Source organism: Terrapene carolina, unplaced genomic scaffold, assembly GCF_002925995.2.
Source record: "Terrapene carolina triunguis isolate 2854851 unplaced genomic scaffold, T_m_triunguis-2.0 Scaffold236, whole genome shotgun sequence".
Classification (NCBI taxonomy): domain Eukaryota; kingdom Metazoa; phylum Chordata; order Testudines; family Emydidae; genus Terrapene; species Terrapene triunguis.
In genome coordinates, this window is record NW_020664587.1 from 10,482,273 (window position 1) to 10,501,998 (window position 19,726).

Consider the following 19,726-nt stretch of genomic DNA (forward strand, 5'->3'; position numbering starts at 1 on the left):
TATCCCTTACTGTCATGCATTATTCATTGCAGCCATATTTGACATAGAAATTTAAAATTTCATCACCAGTAAACACTGCAGATTTAAGCAGTTCGTTCTTCTCAAAAAGTTAAACCCAATATTTTAATGGCCATATGGCAGTGTTTTCTCTAACTTTTCAAATGTATACATACAAATGTCAAAGATATTTTGACTTCTCGGCATTAATTAAAACCAGCGATGTTAAAAATTATTTGCATGTAATAATTGTTTACTTGTTACTCTTTATGAAACTGGAATAGTTTACATTCTTTCAGACATTTCCGTTTTCCTGTTGGCTCCTTTTCCAAGTTGCAGATTTTCTTTAAAACTCTCCACTTAACTGGTTGCAGGTTGATGGATGGAAAATGTTTTTCTTTTATGAATTCAGCTTTCATTTCTGTAGTCAATTATTCTCTTAGGCTCTCTCTTTTGTTCATCTTTCTTACACACATTTCCAACCCGAATGAGTAAATGATGGATTCTTTGTAACTTGACGTTTTAAAACCAAGATTTGAGGACTTCAGTAACTCAGCCAGAGGGTAGGGGCCTATTACAGGAGTGGGTAGGTGAGCTTATGTGGCCTGGGATGTGCAGGAGGTCAGTCAAGAGGATCCTTCTTGCCCTATGAATCTAACCCAATCTCAGCCTGACTCTTGAATTCATTATTAATTTTCCTCCCCTGGGTTCCCATGTTCATGCCCTGAAACAACAGGAGTTCACTGTCTCTTGAAAGCACTTACATGTACAGTCTGTCTCCCAAACCATGGACCTGATCAAAGCCCATGAAAATCAGTGGAAAGACACCCATTGGCTTCAATGGGCTTTGGATCAGGCCCTAGGTGCACTTATGACTTAGACGCATATGTCAAGACTAGACCCTAACATGTTCATCTTGTGCTGACTAATGGGGACAGTCCTGCTTTCCTTGAGCAGCAAGGAAGTCAATAGGAGTTTGGGGAGGGTAGAAGCAAGAATGCACAACCTGGGCCCAATGGGCCAAATTCTTCTCCCTTCGATCTAAAATAACTCAACTGACCTCAGTGGAGTTACTTGGAATCTGCACTGGAATGTGTGTCCATTTTCTAATTTATCTATACCTCCCTTATCTATATGGTATGTGAAAGTACCTACGTACATGCTTAACTTAGAATCATAGAATCATAGAAGATCAGGGTTGGAAGGGACCTCAGGAGGTCATCTAGTCCAACCCCCTGCTCAAAGCAGGACCTAATCCCAACTAAATCAAAACTTCAAGCATGTGCCTACAATTGAACACCATGCTTAAGTGCTTTCCCGAATAACGAGGCTGAAAGCAGAATTTGGCCAAATATCTTTAAAAAAAATTAGTGATAGAAATGATTTCTGTCAGGTTTCTGCTTTCTCTGTCACACGTTGCTTCCTCCTGTTTGAGCTTTTAAATCTTTAAGAGGGCCAGATTCTGCGCTTGTCTACACCAACAGAAATCTGGAGTGTTGTATGCGAGCCGAATTTGGGCCTCTGATTCATGTATGTTTCCATATCAGCTATGAGAGAGATGCATGAACTATATGTGTAAAACGTGATTAGACAGAATCTACTCCAAGATCTCATCATACCAGATTCTGGTATATCATTATTATTATTATTATTATTATTATTAAGGTAACACTGATAGGCACCAACTGAGATCGGTACCCCATTATTCCATGAGCTGCACAAACATATAGCAAGAAAAAATCCCTGCCCCAAAGAGTTTACAATCATAGACAAGACGAACAGTGGGGGGAAAGAAAAATATTCTTACTCCCATTTTACAGATGGAGAACAGAGGTACAGAGAGATTGAATGACTTGCACAAAGACCCATTGAACATTATCTTGCTCTGGGAGTAGCCCCATTGAAATCAGTGGAACTCCTTATGGAGCAAGGTACTACTCAATGTGAGTAAGGACATTTGGAATCTGGCCCATAATTAGCAATTTGCCCGAAGTAGGAAGCTTGGAACGTGAATTGAGGCCTTCTTATGCAGTCAGACTGCCTAGAATGATTGATGTTGTGCATAATGGTGTGTCTGGGGAGGGAGATGGGTTGAAATTGCTCAAGTTGTACTTGTTCTAGTCTGTCACCAAAGAAGGATGGGAATGAGTAAATTGATTCTGAGTAATAATAATAATAATTTGCGCTATATAATGCAATTCATCTGAGGAGCTCTACAGTGCTTTAGAAACACTAAGCATCACATGTTGCTATCAGATGAATACAGGTTGCTCCCACTGAAGCCAATGCCCCCAGGGAGGGAGGAAAGTGTTATTATGAACCCTATGTTACAGAGGGTGAAACTGAAATTCAGGGAAGTCAAGTCATTTCTGTAAAATAGGCAGAGCTGGGAAGAGAATCCAGGGTTTAAATCTCCTAAATGTCTGGGCTAGGCATTAGACCAGACTGATAATCTGAACGTTATTGTTCATGTATTTGTGCTAAGCGTCGTACCAAATAATTTACTGGAAGGCTTTTGCCTCCTGTTCTAAATAAAATAAATTAATGGATATATTCCATCTCTTAGAACTGGAAGGGGATCTTGAAAAGTCATTGAGTCCAGCCCTCTGCCTTCACTAGCAGGACCAAGTACTGATTTTGCCCCAGATCCCTAAGTGGCCCCCTCAAGGATTGAACTCATAACCCTGGGTTTAGCAGGCCAATGCTCAAACCACTGAGCTATCCCTCCCCCCTCTGTTTGTGAATTGCACGTGAGCAGACAGAAATTGTCTCTAATCTTATTGCCTATCGTTGAACTTGCTCCATGAATAAATTCTGCTAATAATTCCTGATCTGTGAGTTGTTTCACTGAGAGTATTTTGCTATGGGATGGTCTCACTGTGCTGGCTAGTTCTGATTGGATGCAAAGGTCACGTCATGTTCTTTGTGTTTCCTACCTTGCATAAGTGGAACTCTTCAGCATAGGTTGTGAGTGCAAATACTTGCATTTGATACTGAAATTTACTTTGGGGGAAATTCACCTCTATGCAGAAAGCCAGTACAAGGTGTTTGCACCCTTTAAGTCCTAATCTGAGGTCTTAAGTGATACCTGCGCTCTGTGCTGGCTCTCTGCATCAGGGTGAATTTCACCCTCTAGTATCCACTTAAAATTAGCCATTTTCCATGAACAATCCTGCAAGGAAATATTTTCAGTAGAATAGATGTGAGACGTTAACCCACAGGGAGAGACTCCATCTTTTTAAAATTCAATTTGATTTTAGACGAATAAATCATTTAATTGCAATGTTTGTTTTTGTCACTGGTGTCTGGGGTGTGTGGAGTATTTGGATAGAGCATCCCTTTTAAATTATTGTAGATATCTAAAAAATGATATTGGAGCGAATGATTTTTTTTTTTTTTTTGCTGTACAGTGTTTGCTCAGCTATAGTGAAAACGTGTGTGTGTTTGTGTGTGTGTGTAATGAATGCACAAGGACCTAAGGGCAGTAAAATGGGATTTGTCCAGACGAGATATATGGTAGCAAAAGTGCTTTGTGGCTGGTAGTCAAGGTGAAACAGCTACAAGCTCATCCCGCAAACAGTCCTGAGAGCTGGCAAGAGTAGAGTCCATTATAACAATGGTTTTGTTAAATCCTGCATTCTGGCTGTGAGTCTGGTGATAATATCAGTGAGCTTCCACCGGTGCTGAGCGTAGTCCAATCCAGAAGGGCAGCTGTGATCTAATGGTTCGGGCATAGGGCCTGGAATCAGGACTTCTGGTTCGGCTGGTTTTCTCTTCCAAGCTCTGAGTATAGTCTAGCAGTCAGAGAAGGCAGTCGGGAGGCAGGATTCTTGGAGACAGATCTTCAGCTGGTGTCAACTATGGCAGTTCCCACCAGCTGAGGATCTGTCCCTTGGGTTGCAGCCTTGGTTATGGCAAAGAGTATTGTCTAGTGGTTGGAATGGTGGGGGAGGAGTTTGGAGACCTTGTTTCCATTCCTGGCTCTGCTGTCGTTGAGTCACCCAGTGACCTTGGCCAAGTCATTTAGCTTCTCTGTGTCTCTGTTTCCCCCTCGGTAAGACAAAGATAACGATAGCTCACCCCTTGGCAAAGTGCTTTCAGAGCTCTGGGTGAAACAAAGTGTGTCTATATCAGTGCAAAATATTGCTACTTCATTATTAACAAAGACACACGTTCCCCGAGCCGTTTGACAACATTATCCCGATTTAAAAATAAACGCTATTAACTTGAAAAATGTAATTTAATCCCTCATCCCTAAGACTGGTATTTTAAATCATTTTTCTGTCAGCCTGTCTCCTGATCTAGATCCCTCACCGCAGTACACCTTAGTGCTCTATAGACAAGTAAGCAAATGAGTACGAGCCCACAATCATCAGAGCCTCAAACCCTCCCTGGTCTGCTTTTGGTTTTGCAAAACTGAAAGCAAGGGGGATTGGTTTGTCTCCTGTTTCCTTTTTATCTTTGCCCCCAAAGTTCGGGGCCGTTCAGATGCAAGGTTCAGCTCTTACGGCTCCTGTCTCCAGATAATGAAGTGAAGAGCAGCAACAGAACAAAGAACCGAGGGAGGGTGGGGAAGAGCGGAAAGCAAGAGGCAAGAGAGGTCTGCTGAGAGAAGGACGTTCATTTAATTTCAGAAAGGGGAACTGTGCAAAAATGAGGAGGTTAGTTAAACAGAAATTAAAAGCTAGAGTGAAATCCCTGCAAGCTGCATGGACACTTTTCAAAGACACCATAATAGAGGCCCAACTTAAATGTATACCCCAAATTAAAAAACACAGTCAAAGAACTAAAAAAGAGCCACCGTGGCTTAACAACCATGTAAAAGAAGCAGTGAGAGATAAAAAGCATCTTTTAAAAAGTGGAAGTCAAATCCTAGTGTGGTAAATAGAAAGGAGCATAAACACTGCCAAATTAAGTGTAAAAATGTAATAAGAAAAGCCAAAGAGGAGTTTGAAGAACAGCTAGCCAAAAACTCGAAAGATAACAACAAAATGTTTTTTAAGTACATCAGAACCAGGAAGCCTGCTAAACAACCAGTGGGGCCCCTGGACGATCAAGATACAAAAGGAACACTTAAAGACGATAAAGTCATTGCGGAGAAGCTGAATGAATTCTTTGCTTCAGTCTTCACTGCTGAGGATGTTAGGGAGATTCCCAAACCTGAGTCGTCTTTTGTAGGTGACAAATCTGAGGAATCGTCACAGATTGAAGTGTCACTAGAGGAGGTTTTGAAATTAATTGATAAACTTAACAGTAACAAGTCACCGGAACCAGATGACATTCACCCAAGAGTTCTGAAAGAACTCAAATGTGAAGTTGCGGAACTATTAACTATGGTTTGTAACCTGTCCTTTAAATCGGCTTCTGTACCCAATGACTGGAAGATAGCTAATGTAATGCCAATATTTAAAAAGGGCTCTAGAGGTGATCCCGGCAATTACAGACCAGTAAGTCTAACATCAAAAAGTACCGGGCAAATTAATTGAAACAATAGTAAAGAATAAAATTGTCAGACACATAGAAGAACATAAATTATTGGGCAAAAGTCAACATGGTTTCTGTAAAGGGAAATCATGTCTTACTAATCTATTAGAGTTTTTTGAAGGGGTCAACAAACATGTGGACAAGGGGGATCCAGTGGACATAGTGTACTTAGATTTCCAGAAAGCCTTTGACAAGGTCCCTCACCAAAGGCTCTTATGTAAATTAAGTTGTCATGGGATAAAAGGGAAGGTCCTTTCATGTATTGAGAACTGGTTAAAAGACAGGGAACAAAGGGTAGGAATAAATGGTAAATTTTCAGAATGGAGAGGGATAACTAGTGGTGTTCCCCAAGGGTCAGTCCTAGGACCAATCCTATTCAACTTATTCATAAATGATCTGGAGAAAGGGGTAAACAGCGAGGTGGCAAAGTTTGCAGATGATACTAAATTGCTCAAGATAGTTAAGACCAAAGCAGACTGTGAAGAACTTCAAAAAGATCTCACAAAACTAAGTGATTGGGCAACAAAATGGCAAATGAAATTTAATGTGGATAAATGTAAAGTAATGCACATTGGAAAAAATAACTCCAACTATACATACAATATGATGGGGGCTAATTTAGCTACGACTAATCAGGAAAGAGATCTTGGAGTCATCGTGGATAGTTCTCTGAAGACATCCACGCAGTGTGCAGCAGCAGTCAAAAAAGCAAACAGGATGTTAGGAATCATTCAAAAAGGGATAGAGAATAAGATGGAGAATAACTTATTGCCCTTATATAAATTGATGGTACACCCACATCTTGAATACTGTGTACAGATGTGGTCTCCTCATCTCAAAAAAGCTATACTGGTATTAGAAAAGGTTCAGAGAAGGGCAACTAAAATGATTAGGGGTTTGGAACGGGTCCCATATGAGGAGAGATTAAAGAGGCTAGGACTTTTCAGCTTGGAAAAGAGGAGACTAAGGGGGGATATGATAGAGGTCTATACAATCATGAGTGGTGTGGAGAAAGTGAATAAGGAAAAGTTATTTACTTGTTCCCATAATATAAGAACTAGGGGCCACCAAATGAAATTAATGGGCAGCAGGTTTAAAACAAATAAAAGGAAGTTCTTCTTCACAAAGCACACAGTCAACCTGTGGAACTCCTTGTCTGAGGAGGTTGTGAAGGCTAGGACTATAACAGGGTTTAAAAGAGAACTAAATAAATTCATGGAGGTTAAGTCCATTTATGGCTGTTAGCCAGGATGGGTAAGGAATGGTGTCCCTAGCCTCTGTTTGTCAGAGGGTGGAGATGGATGGCAGGAGAGAGATCACTTGATCATTACCTGTTAGGTTCACTCCCTCTGGGGCACCTGGCATTGGTCACTGTTGGAAGACAGGATACTGGGCTGGATGGACCTTTGGTCTGACCCAGTACGGCCTTTCTTATGTTCTTATGTTCATGACAGTAAATTCAAAAAAATCAGGGCTTTGTCATGCAGCTATTGACTACTGGGTACAGTGCCAATGAAGTTAATAGAATTGCACATGGTAGTAAGTACTACTCTTGGTAGTAAATGTTTGCACAATCAGGCCTTTACTTTCTATCTATCTATCTATCTATCTATCTATCTATCTATCCTTATTGTCCAAATGTATGTCTCTATCATTTTAAAAATACTTTATTTTGATGGGCCCAATTCTGGAATCCTGACTCATGCTGAGAAGTTTGCTCAGGCCCTGAGCTCTCTCTGGGACCAGTGGCACAAACAGTGGTTGCACAATCGGGCCCTCGGTGCCCAGGTGCTGGGGAGCAGAGAGCTCCAGGTCTGAGAGTAATGACGGGAAGTGAGTTGACAGCACTGGGTTTCGAGGATGGATTTGCATGGGGAGGAGGAAATGCCCTGGCACATGAGAAGAAGGAAGCTGTTCTAGGTAGAAGGGAAAAATAATCCTGGCTGTTATAATGTATCAAAAAGGGTTCTGGCTTTGATTCTGAAATGGGCCCAGTTCTCTCAGTGGGAGGTTTGCCATTGACTCCAGTGGGACCAGGTCCAATTTCTTGGTACCTGCCAGCAACAAAAAGTGCCCCACAAATTTAAATATATGAATCAGATGCTCCCTTAGTTTCATTTGTACAGCAGCATTTGTGGCTTCATGATCATTTCCGAAATCTGGGCCTAAGCGTTCCAAGCCTCAGAATGCACTCTGCTTACTGAAGAAATCAACCCATGTGCATTTCCTCTCCTCTTTTTCTCTCTCCCCCTTTAGGAAAAAGCTTTACATTGACAATCACAGTGTTCACAAACCCCACACAAGTCGCTACCTATCACCGAGCCATTAAAGTGACTGTGGATGGACCCCGGGAACCAAGAAGTAAGTTATGTATTTTATTTGGAAGCGGGTGAGTAGGAGCGGGTGTGTGGAGCAGGCTGACGTTACCACATATATGTGTGTGAAAGATGCTTCCATGCCAGTGCGCAGCCCAGTCAGGTGGTTACGGTGCAGGTTGTCACAAAGCATTGGCCTTTTTATTGTGTTAAAGTGCATGCCAGTGCTGGCATGTCATGAGAGCGCTCGGAAGAGTCTGATTTGCAGCATGTGCAGGGTTTCTTTGGGACGGTGAACGTTGTAAGCACGCACTGAATATGTGTGTTGAAAGCTGCCTGTGTGCTTGGAACCCTGTGTGCTTACACAAATAGCACTATGAAGATGATTGATGGGATATGGTTTTACTGCTCCGTCCCTTATAGCCCTCGGGATGCAGACAAATGCTGTTGGCTTAAAAAATAACCACTGGCTCAAATCCTGAGCATTGCAGAGCACCTGCCAGTCTCATTGAAGCCAATGGTGCCCAGCGCCCCTTAGTAGACGGACCCTAAGCAAGCCCATTTCTTTACGTGTTTTTCTTAGATTATTAAAACAAAAAGGGCTTTAAAAGTCCCGTTTTCTTTTCATGGCTCATTTTCTCTATGCATTTCTCTCCATCAGAGTCATGCAAAGCGCTGAAGCCAGTTGCCCTCTTTCATTTATAGTCAGTTTCGCTTTCAGGTTCCCAGCACTGCGGCGTTCGGCTGGCGTGTGCTATTCATTTGTTTCAAAAACTCTCCGCACTGTTCAGCCATGGAAACACCTTTGTGGCTCTTAGGTTTTGTTTTGATCAAATGTAAATTCTGGACAAAGCTGAGTTGAGGGCATCTCAAATCTGCCTGCCCCATGTGACTTGAACCGAGCTGGTTTGGGCCTTCCTAGATTTGCATGGTTGCTCCATTGAATTTAGGAGCACTGCATTAATCAGATGGAAGAATTCTTCCAGCATTATTATTTATTCGTACTGCAGTAGCACCAAGGAGCCCCAGTCATGAACGGTGTGTGCAAAGGTGATGTGTGTGTGTGTGTGTGGGGGGGGGGGGGTGTCATGTGGGGTCCTGTGCCTCCCCACCCCCGATTTGTTAGTTGACTTGTAGTGAGCATGCTCACATGGACTGAGCTTGCTTAGTAACATCTGCTGAAGCCACTGCCCTCACTCTGCCAGGGGTCGTCTCTGGCTGAATGACACTATATGGGAGCATAACCCCCCCACCCCCGTTTACTTTGCATCACTTCTCGTATTTGCAGATCAAGCCCTTTCTTCCGCTCCTTAGCTCCCAGTGGCTGCCTTGCTGCTTTCTGCCTGGCATTGAACAGGAATGCTCTGCCCAGACCTTACATTCCTTTATTGAGGATTACGCAGTGCGACCCTCCTGGACTATAAGGCGGAATTTGTTCTCTTTGGCTGGAGAGCCGTCAGTGTCAAGACTAAAGGGGAACATTTTGATCCTTCTAAGTCTGCTTTAGAAAATATTTTCTGTTGATGCTGTGGCCATATGCTCCCCTGAATGCCAGACCAGGATCAGAGTGTAACAAGCGTCAGGGCTCCGTGTGAAATGGTTTGATTTGGTTTAGTTTTTGTGGGGGGGGTTGGGGGGGGAAGGGGTTGGTGGTGTTTTTTAAATTTTGGACAAAAGCGCAGAGGTTTCGAATGTCACCCATCGGGGCTGGCTTGATGTGGTAGTGATTGTTTGAAATGGTCAGAGTCCAGGTGATGCCCTTTTCTTAAGCAACAATGGTTTTTTTCCCTATTACAGTAGTGTTCTAACTGAAGCGTCTGGCGATGTACATACACATAGTAAGAAACAGCCCCGCCTGAACAATTTGGAATATAAATAGACAAAAGATGGGAGAGGCCTTTGGCTAAGGTCACCATCCGGTTCAGAACTTAGGTCTTCTGACAATCCAGCCCATGCCCAATCCACTAGGCCACGCTGCCTCTCTCGCAAAAGCTTTCATAGTTAATATTTTTACAATTTGGTTTTCTTTGATTGACCTCCAATAATCGGCACTTGCCAACAGTCAAACTGAATCATTTCCACTCTTCCTTTGAATTTCAGTATGGGGATTAAATTAAAGATTCTTAATGGTCTGAAGGTCACTTTGTGGTGTGTGGGCTAAGACTTCCTAACTGGCTGGGTTACTGTGGGCTTCAGCCAGAGGCAATCTCTCTCCTTGTTTTGTTTGTGTGCGTACATTGCAGTTACTTTGTTGTCAAACTCATGGCTTGTTATCATCCTCCTCCTCCTCTATGGGAGGTGGTGACTAGTGGGCAGAATCCTGGATTGGGACTCCTGAGTTCTATTCCTGGTTTCGATGCTGGGTGACCTTGGGCAAGTCACTTCACCTCTTTATGCCTCAGTTTCCCCCTCTATAGAATGGGGATAATGATACTGACCTCCTTTGTGAAGCAGTTTGAGATGTATTGATTAGAGCTTAATATTCTTATTATTAATCCCCTGTTTCTGGCCATTAGCTGATCACTGCAAGGGTAGCAATGGTCTCCCCTCACCCGCCCCATCTCCAGCATTGTACAGTTGGCAGAACGCTTTGTGTTTGTTCCTTCTCTTGCAGCACCAGGCGTCGGCCGGTGCTGGAAGCGGGGATACAGGGCTGGGAAGGCCACTGGGCCAGCCGGGTATGGAAAGAAAGCCATCTTTAGTACTAAAAGAATCAGCCATTTATATCAGTAGCCTGGGAAGTCCCAGGGTATCATCTTCTGAGATGGAGAGAGTTCTGCATTTTGTAGGGTTTTCAACCAGAAATACGCCCCAGCCCCTGTACACAATATCATCAGCAGCCTGCAGGAATGGGTGTGGAGTCTCCCATATAGGCTGGGACTGAGGATTTGATTTTTTCTTTATCCCCAGCCCCCATGTCTTTTGAACACTGAGCTTTGTCCTGGGTTTGGCTCTCTGCACCTGTATCCTCAAGCATATCTTTTAACTAGAGATGTGGTCAGACCCCAACCCCAGATCAGAACATCCCTGAATTTTAAGGAGAAGAATCTGCATCCAGGGGATTTCATGAGAAATTTTGAAAGTTTTTTGTTCCAGTTTGGAATGTAAACAAGTTTTGAAATGTCAGAATTTCCTGCAGAACTGAAATGCTGAGTTTCAGCCAGCTCTAAACCTATATCTACATTAGGTTAGACTAAAACCCAGGAGCTGCGGGTTGGGCTGGAAGTTGAAAGCTGGCCTGTGGGGTGACTGTTGCAGGGGAGGTGTCACAAATAACACGAGAATGTAGTAGCTGATCTAATGAGTTGCAGCCGTGAAGTTGGATTTGGGCATTTCTCTCATTTGCACCGTGCAGTTTTCCCCAGCAATCCGTCCTGTGTGCAAAACTGCTTGCGGGAAATGGGAGAGGGTTGGTTTTGAAAAAGAGGCCATTCAACGAACCTGATGGGAGCTTTTACAGCATGTATCCTCCCTCAATGTACCAGATCCTGTACTGTTTGCACCGGGAACGAGTTACTCTGAAGTGCCGCGGTTGTTTTCTTTTTCATTTATTTCTTGGATTATTGCGCTAAAATTTGTTGTGGGTTAGATCTGGAAATAACATTTTTCAAGCTGACACCTTAAGTTCTAAACAAATTGCACTTCAAGTGCCAAGTGTTGACATGCTTGTTCAAACAGGAAGTAATAAAATATTTGAACTTCCTGTGGAATTTCCTTTTTTTTCTTTTCTTTGCAAGCTCTTTATTTAGAGAGAGCCCAAACTTCGATAAACTGCAGTTTTTGTGCAGAACTTGGAATATCCACAGCAGCTAACAACGTAACCCACGGGAGGCAGAAAACGGAAAAATCAGTAGTCTGAATTCAGTAACATCGAATTCAACCCTGGAGTAAATTGGTACATCTACTATTGACAGTCCTGTTAACTGTACCTGCTTAAATCGGTGCTAAATTTGGCCCATAATATTGTTCTTAAAACAATCACTTTGAAATCTTTCTGGGACTGGACATTGATAGTGATGGTAATGGTATAAAAACCTGGAGAGATGTTAAGATTAGAAAGTGAGACAGGCAGCGAATTGTTTAATTTACCCTGCAAAACATAATGCTGAAGTATGGAAGCTGCCGTTACCCTGAATTTTGCAAACGAGTGTCTGAAATTTACCAGGGCAGTTCCTCATTCTTCATGTGCCATTCATGGCACTGTTTAACTGGCCTGTAAACTATTTCAGGCTGGGGGAAATGTCGCCAGATCGCAACCTGAGGTCACAACATGACATTTTTTTGCATTGTGTGATCACATTGTGTCATGAAGAGTCATGACTGGGCAGAAAAAATGTCCAGTTTAGATTAATTTTTTTTCGGATGAAAATTCTATTTTTAGGGAAACTCCTTCCTCCTGGTATGAGTTAGACAACCCATGTGTCATTGACTTTTTTTGTTTGTGTTTGTTTGGGAGCAGCTGAGATGTTTGACATTTTTTTACTTTTGTAAAATGTCATCAGAATTGCCAACCGCCACCCAAACACTCCAAGTCGGGAGGGCGGGTCACATTAAGAACAGTTCACACCGCAGCAGGAGGCTGGAACAAACTCCCCCCAAAAGCCACCAGCTGATCCCACTTCTGAGCAACCAAAACCCTCCCTCCTCACCTGGCACAGCTCCCTTCAGCATCCACTGCCAGCCCCACAGATGTTCAACATCTGTAGGTCAGCTCTTCTCCAAGAGGCAAGCAAACTTGGTTCCTTAGGGCCGGGTATGTGCAAGAGCCTTGTGAATGAATATTTGATTTTCCTTTTGGGGATATGGAGAAGATTAAGCCCCGCCCTCTTTCCTTATTGTCTTATAGTGTGAGACACTGGCCTTCAGAGTGGATTCAGCAATGTGAGGGTACCCCCTAATCCCACTCCAGCCAAGACATGACCTTCAGTCATCGGCCGGAAGCAAAGGCCATAGGTGGAGCTTTCCATACACCGAGTGCTCACGCTGTCCCCTGTGTAACCCACTTCAATTCGCCAGGGTTACATGGCTATAACTGAAGGCAGAAAAGGGGCTCACTATCTACTTAATCCTCACAGCTTGCCCTCTGTGGTAGATGAATACCATCACCCCCCTTTTAGGGGGGCAGAAATTGAGAACAAAGTTCCTGCTCTTAGTTACACATGCTCAACCCCAACTGACTTCAGTGGGCATGCACATGCGTCACCAAGGATTTGGCCTGGTGACGTTAAGTGATTTGCTCAAGGTCACCCAGCAAGTCGGTTTCGGAGCAGGATTAGAGTCTAGGTGCTTAAGTCTCCCAGTTGCCTGTCCACTAGCCTCCACTGTTCTTGAGAACTCTGCCGCCTGAGCCATAAGAGTTGGTGCAACCTTTCCACAGCACCGTAGTTGGTGGTGGTTATTTTTTACCAACACTGCGGTAGTGCCTACAGCCCTGTCCAAAGTCAGGGCCCAATTGTACATACACAGGGTAAGCAACAGTTCCTGCCCGGAAGCGTTTACAATCTAAATAGACAGGGCAGAGAAAGGAGGGGAGAAAGTAAGTGTTGTTATTCCCATTTTACAGGTCAGGCACTGTGGTGCAGAGAGAGATTAAATGACTTGCCCTGGGTCACAAAGAAACCAAGAATTTAACCACTAGAGCTGGCTGAAAAATGGAAATTCCGTTCGGCAGGAAATGCCGACATTTCAAAATCTGTTTTTGTTCCGAGTCGGAGCAAAGAGCTGACATTTCCTGTGGAATGAAAGTTTAAAAGAAAATCAATTTGGACCTTTTTTTACTAATGGCAAATCATTTAGATCACGCTGAATCATTCTAATATTAAATATAGTACATGTAAATATCCTATCATCTTAATATTGGGATATAATTTAAAAGTCTAAACAAAATGAGAAACAAAATGCTTTGACTTTATATTTAAAAAGTGTCAACGTTATCGAACCAGGAAAGCTGTAATGAGTCATTTTGACCTTTTCCCATCAAAAATTTCATTTTCTGACAGTAAACCGTTCCCCTGAAAATTTTTCAGCTCTATTTCTATTTCTATTTCTATTTCTATTTCTATGAAATTCAATAAGGACAAATGCACTCCACTTAGGAAGGAACAATCAGTTGCACACATACAAACTGGGAAATGACTGCCGAGGAAGGAGTACTGCGGAAAGGGATCTGGGGGTCATAGTGGATCACAAGCTAAATATGAGTCAACAGTGTAACGCTGTTGAAAAAAAAGGCAAACATTCTGAGATGTATTAGCAGGAATATTGTAAGCAAGACACGAGAAGTCATTCTTCTGCTCTACTCTGCGCTGATTAGGCCTCAACTGGAGTATTTCAGGAAAGATGTGGACAAATTGAAGAAAGTCCAGAGATGAGCAACAAAAATGATTAAAGGTCTAGAAAACATGACCTATGAGCGAAGATTGAAAAAAAACTGGGTTTGTTTAGTCTGGAGAAGAGAAGACTGAGAGGGGACATAATAACATTTTTCAAGTACATAAAGTTGTTACAAAGAGGAGGGAGAAAAATTGTTCTTCTTAAACTCCGAGGATAGGACAAGAAGCAATGGGCTTAAATTGCAGCAACGGCAGTTTAGGTTGAACATTAGGAAAAACTTCCTAACTGTCAGGGTGGTTAAGCACTGGAATAAATTGCCTAGGGAGGTTGTGGAATCACCATCATGGGGGATTTTTAAGAGCAGGTTGGACAAACACCTGCCAGGGATGGTCTAGATAATTAGTCCTGCCATGAGTGCAGGGGACTGGACTAGATGACCTCTCAAGGTCCCTTCCAGTCCTATGATTCTATATGATTTACCATGGTTAGGTAGCTGCCCGTCACGCTGATCAACATTGTCTCATTGTTTCCGTGTGCTTCCCCATCCGTGAGTATCCACCTTTTGTCTCCTGCCTTATATTTTGGTTGTGGGCGGTTTGGGGCAGAGCCTGTCTTTGTGTTCTTTGTCTGTACAGCGCCTAGCACCATGCAGTCCTGTTCCATGACGGGCTCCTAGGCAATACGATCATACGAATGAATGCTAATCATAAGCATTAATGGAGCCCATTGAACCCAGCTCTCCCCAGAGACCGGCCCGGTGTCTTATCACAAGACCATCCTTCCTCCCAAAAGGGGCTGGTAAAGAAACCCCGAGGAAGATTGACTCTTCCAGCCCTGAAAGGAGAATTGAACAGGGACAAAGGGATTTGCCAAAGGTTTCTTCTGGGAAGTGGAAATGCCGTGCAGCCGGTGCCTGTGAGATCTGATCGTTGCTGCAGAGGAACAGGAGCAGGCAATGTTCAAAGCCTTCCCTATTTGCATCGCGAGGGCTAAGACAGCTCCAAGCGTCAAGCCTGTTTCTAATGTTTACAGTCACAGTTGGAAAACCTGTTTAAAATAGATGTTCTCCCTCCAGCCAAAAACCCGAGTAGACAAGCAAGCAGGCTACTGTAATGAGAAATGCACAAAAATGGCCCAGCCTGCGTATTTATCCCAGGGAAGATTCTGCGTGATCCATTGCTCCTTCTATGCTAATGTCGGCTGAGTGGCCATAATGTTATTTTAATGTATGACGTTCATTTCTTTTCATTTAGTGGTTTGCTTTTCTGTTATTTATTAATGCTGGCCCAAAGGTAAAGGATTAAATGATATAAGAGGAAAATATAAAATCCTTCCAGCTCAGAATTCAGCTCCTGTAGAAGAATCTTTCCTCTAACAGCAGGTCTGTTGTAAAGTCCACAGATCACAACAGTATTTATACCTACTGCGTTGCTATTAATAATCAGACATGTTGAAAGATGAAATGATTTCTGTCTATGTTGCAATACGTTTCCTTTGCAAATTCAATATTCATGATGACTTAATGAATGAATTAATATTGTGCCATTCTCCTTGTCCACTGAAACAGTGGCAGGAATGAACTCTCCCTTATTATGAACAAATTAATGCATAGTAATGGCTATTTGCGTAAAATGGGCCTGATTCAATGATGATATTGTGCAGCTCCCACTGATTTAATATGTGCATGTAATACACCGACTTAGTGCTTGTGGTCATGTTTCTGTTAATGACTTGTGATGGCCACTCTAATAGCCTGAGTCTTACAGCACGTGCAGCTCCTGGCATACAGGCCTGTGTAACATGTTGGGTTTTTAAGTCATGACATGATCTATGGAAGAGCTATTTTTAGACGTTTGTGCAATTATTATTAGTTTCTCCCTTCTTCCACTAGTATGTTTGGATTCAGGTGGCTTAAGGCACTCTCTGTGGGTCAAGTTTTAGGACACTGTGAGGGGATTACAGAGCTATTCTGCTGACTCACCCTGGCAGCCGGATTAGATGGGTCACTTTAGCTCTGACTCAGGGCTATAAAAGGCAGGGAGGAACTCTGAGAGAGAGCTACAGGGATAGGAAATCCAGCTGGGAAAAGCCCCTTTATGTTTGTGAATCAGTCCTGATTAGGACTTCGTTACTTCAATACCTATCTGTATGGCGGGAGGGGAAGGGATCGGAATGGGAACTTTGCTTAGTCATGGCAGTCTAGCACTGCAGATGGAGGGATATAGCACATAGCACCATAAACTTCTTAAATACCTTAAATATCAGCACTCACTTGGGATGATCTACAGAACTAGTTTGTGGCTTTGCCATCCCAAACCTATGCCGATTAAAACCTTTTATATCGCACCACCCCATCCCGCAGTATATTTATATCAAAGGCAGACACGCCTCATTTCTTGCTGCCCACGCGCTCTGTATCTTATCTTATCTATCTCGGTTCTCATACCACACCCATTGTCATGAAATCTGAACACCTCACTGAGGTTTCTAGCGCCTTCTCCTTTGCCCATTCTTGCACATCGAAGGGCAGAATCTAGCCTGATCCCGAAGGAGATTCGGGAACTGGTGTAAAGGTCTCTTTTTAAAAAGCGCTATTGAAAGGTGTTGAAATGCTTTTTCTTTAAAAATTCTGTATGGCCCAGACTGTCTGAGTGGGAAGCCCAGCCCTTAAAGGCACCGTCCCCAAAATCACATGGCCATTCCACTTTTCTAAAGAATATTCTTATCTGAGTCTTATACAACAGTGATCCTCCGTGAGCCACATTAGGAGGGGGAACCATCCTGGGATTTAGCATACCCCACTATCCTTTGTGGCTGCAAAGGGTTCTGGGATTTGGGTCACAGAAAGAAAGACTTGGGAGATTTTTGGGTGCCGGAAGGTGGGGAATGGGGGTCGTATTGTACACAGCTGATTGAAACAGTCCTTGTGTACTGTACCGCACCCACTGTGAGGTTAACTACACGCATATGTGAGAGGAAAAGCTTCAAAGCACAAATTCACCTGACTTAATACAGCATATAGAACGTTCCGGAGTGGGGGGGATATTTAGAGCCAGAGGGGCCGGTTGGTCGTTTGAATAGAGATGAACCACGGAGTTTAGGGATGTTTGTATCCTGTTTTGGTTCCAGCTACAAATGAAGCATTGCATAAAGATCCATGTTGGTGTAAATCAGGCTAGCATTGTTGGCCTCATTAGATTTACACCAGCTGAGGAACTGGCCCGTAGAAGTGAGGTGAGAAGTTTGGACTTGGAGGTGCCTGGGGGGTGGGAGTGGTTGCAGAAGAGCTTCATCTCCCTAAGTACTTGGTAGATCCTTAAAACCAATACAAGGCACTGAGCTTTGATAGTGATGCACAGAACTATCAGTTTTCTTGATCATGGGTGTCCACCCAGCACCCACTAATCTCCTGCTCCAGGATGCACGGGGTTCAGCATGAAACCTGGGAGAATTTTTCTGGGAGGCCCTAACCCCTCAATGCAGGTTCTTAAGCCATGCCCATTGGCCTGCTGCAATTTTCTCAGCTTCGCTGTCTCTTTGTGCAGGATTAGCACCCAGGATGTTTGCAGCTCTAGGCTAGGCTGGCAGGCCACCCGCCCTTCTTTGAGTCCCCACAATTCCAGGTCAGGTCCTGGGCGGGCTGTGTCCCCAGAATGTTACAGAGTGTTCTCATTTCTTTTTTAAACAAAGAAGGGTTGTATGTTTTTTCACTCTATCCTCAGAGAGTTTTTAAAAAATAATCCCTCACCCGCCCCCCCCTTTCCCAATCTATTAGCCCGTCTCACAAACGTTCCACCACATTGACAGGAAATGCTGAACGGAGACCAGGGCCATTGTTTTCTCCAGACCTTTCATCTCAATTTTGTTTTCTGAATCTGAGCTCCGCACTGATTCATTCCTGCTTGGTGTCTTTCGCGAGAGCACTTGATCCACAGCCCCTGGATGCGCTCTCCGTCGATTTCAGTGGGCTTTGGCTCAGTCAGTTTCACACCATGTGGTTTTACCTTTGCTTTTGGTTACACTGGGAGAGCAAATGCCCTCCACCGTGTCACATGGCACCCGTTCGCCAAGCTCTGGTAGTATTTCTAGCAGAGCCAGAGTTCATCTTGGGGAGGTTATTAAAAGGCTCAGGCCTCGCAAAATCATTCTTTGACCAGCTTCATATTTTCATGCCTTAATGGCTTAAACACCATAACACATATGAAATGACTTGTTTAATAAACTGTAGGGTTGGTTGTTTCTTTGCCAGCTTTGGGCTTGGTTTTTTTTCCTTTCTTTCAAGAAACGACAACAATTATCAAGTCTGGCCAAATTTCTGACTCCTCGGTAATGACTAGTAACAAAGAGTACCTTTTTAGGGCTTCCTTTATTTGCACTGTGTAAAAAAAAAAAAAAAAAAGGTTCCAATTACCTCTCAGAAATATGACTGCATGGGGGTCAAACGATTAAATTAAATGGTGCATGAATGTACTCATTACATCCCCCCCCCTCTGTAAACTGCACTTCATTCAAGGCAAATTGCTAGCAGTTTTGAGAAACTAAGACCTCAGAGCCACACAATAGGTAGAGAAAATTTCTCAATGGGGCTGTTTACAGAACTCACAGTGCTTTAAGGAAGCTGTTCATTATTAGAATAGTTCTGCACTGTTTTCCACCATAGTATCAAACCTCCTCACATTGAATGAATGAAGTCTTGCCATACCCCTGGGAGGTAGATTATTTCTCCCCCTCCACCAGTTTACAGTGGGGAAACTGAGGCACGGAACCCATGGCAGACGTGGGATTGGACCTGAGTTAGCAGCCACTGCCCTAACTGCAAGGCCACTTCTCCACGCATGATGTTGCAGCTCTGATTAAGAACAACTGTGTTTTTTCCTCTCTTGATCCCATGTTAGACTTAATGGGCCGGATCCTCGGGTGATGTAAATCAATGTAGCCCCATTGGAGTCAATGCAGCTCCACTGACTTACGTGGAGGTCGGGGTGATGATTGACTCACTGTGGCAATCTTTAAATCATTAAACCAAACCAGGCCAGGTACAAAATCTATCCACCCCGGGTTGTCTGGGATGATGACAATCTAATGATATTTTGCTTGCCCGTCAGCCCAGGCGAAGCAAGCAAGTAGTATTTTAGGAAGGGTGATTGAAGGATATTTTTATCACATTGACATGCATTGAGGGCAGATTTGCATAAATCCACAGCACACTTCCTCCTCAAGGAAAACGGAATAATTTGTATAGTGATGTTATTACAGTTTGAAGCAACTTTAGAACAGACATGGAGCTGAATGCAGGGGACTGGACTAGATGACCTCTCGAGGTCCCTTCCAGTCCTACGATTCTATGATTCGATCTCTGTAGCATCTGGGCTCAATACAGGGTAAATAGCTGCAATTCATGGCCTGTCTTATACCGCATGTCCGACTAGATGATCCAATGGCTCCTTCTGGCCATAAATTCTATGATATAAAAAAATCTCTAGACATCCCTGGGATGTGGGGAAAGTAACGTGGCTTATGAATGAACAGCTGAAAGTAGCTGCGTGGAGAATAAGAGGATTGTAGTAAAGAATCTAGGCCTGGGGGTCTGGGCAAGG

The 19,726-nt window shown here is 43.4% G+C and overlaps 1 protein-coding gene across 1 annotated transcript in view; it reads left to right on the top strand.

Annotated features, from left to right (window-relative positions):
• RUNX3 (RUNX family transcription factor 3) overlaps window positions 1–19,726 on the top strand; it is a 58,304-nt gene that overhangs the window by 4,437 nt on the left and 34,141 nt on the right. Inside the window, exon 3 of the mRNA XM_024203687.3 lies at window positions 7,738–7,842. Within this exon, the coding sequence (XP_024059455.1) occupies window positions 7,738–7,842 (105 nt within the window). The remainder of the gene's footprint in view (window positions 1–7,737; window positions 7,843–19,726) is intronic.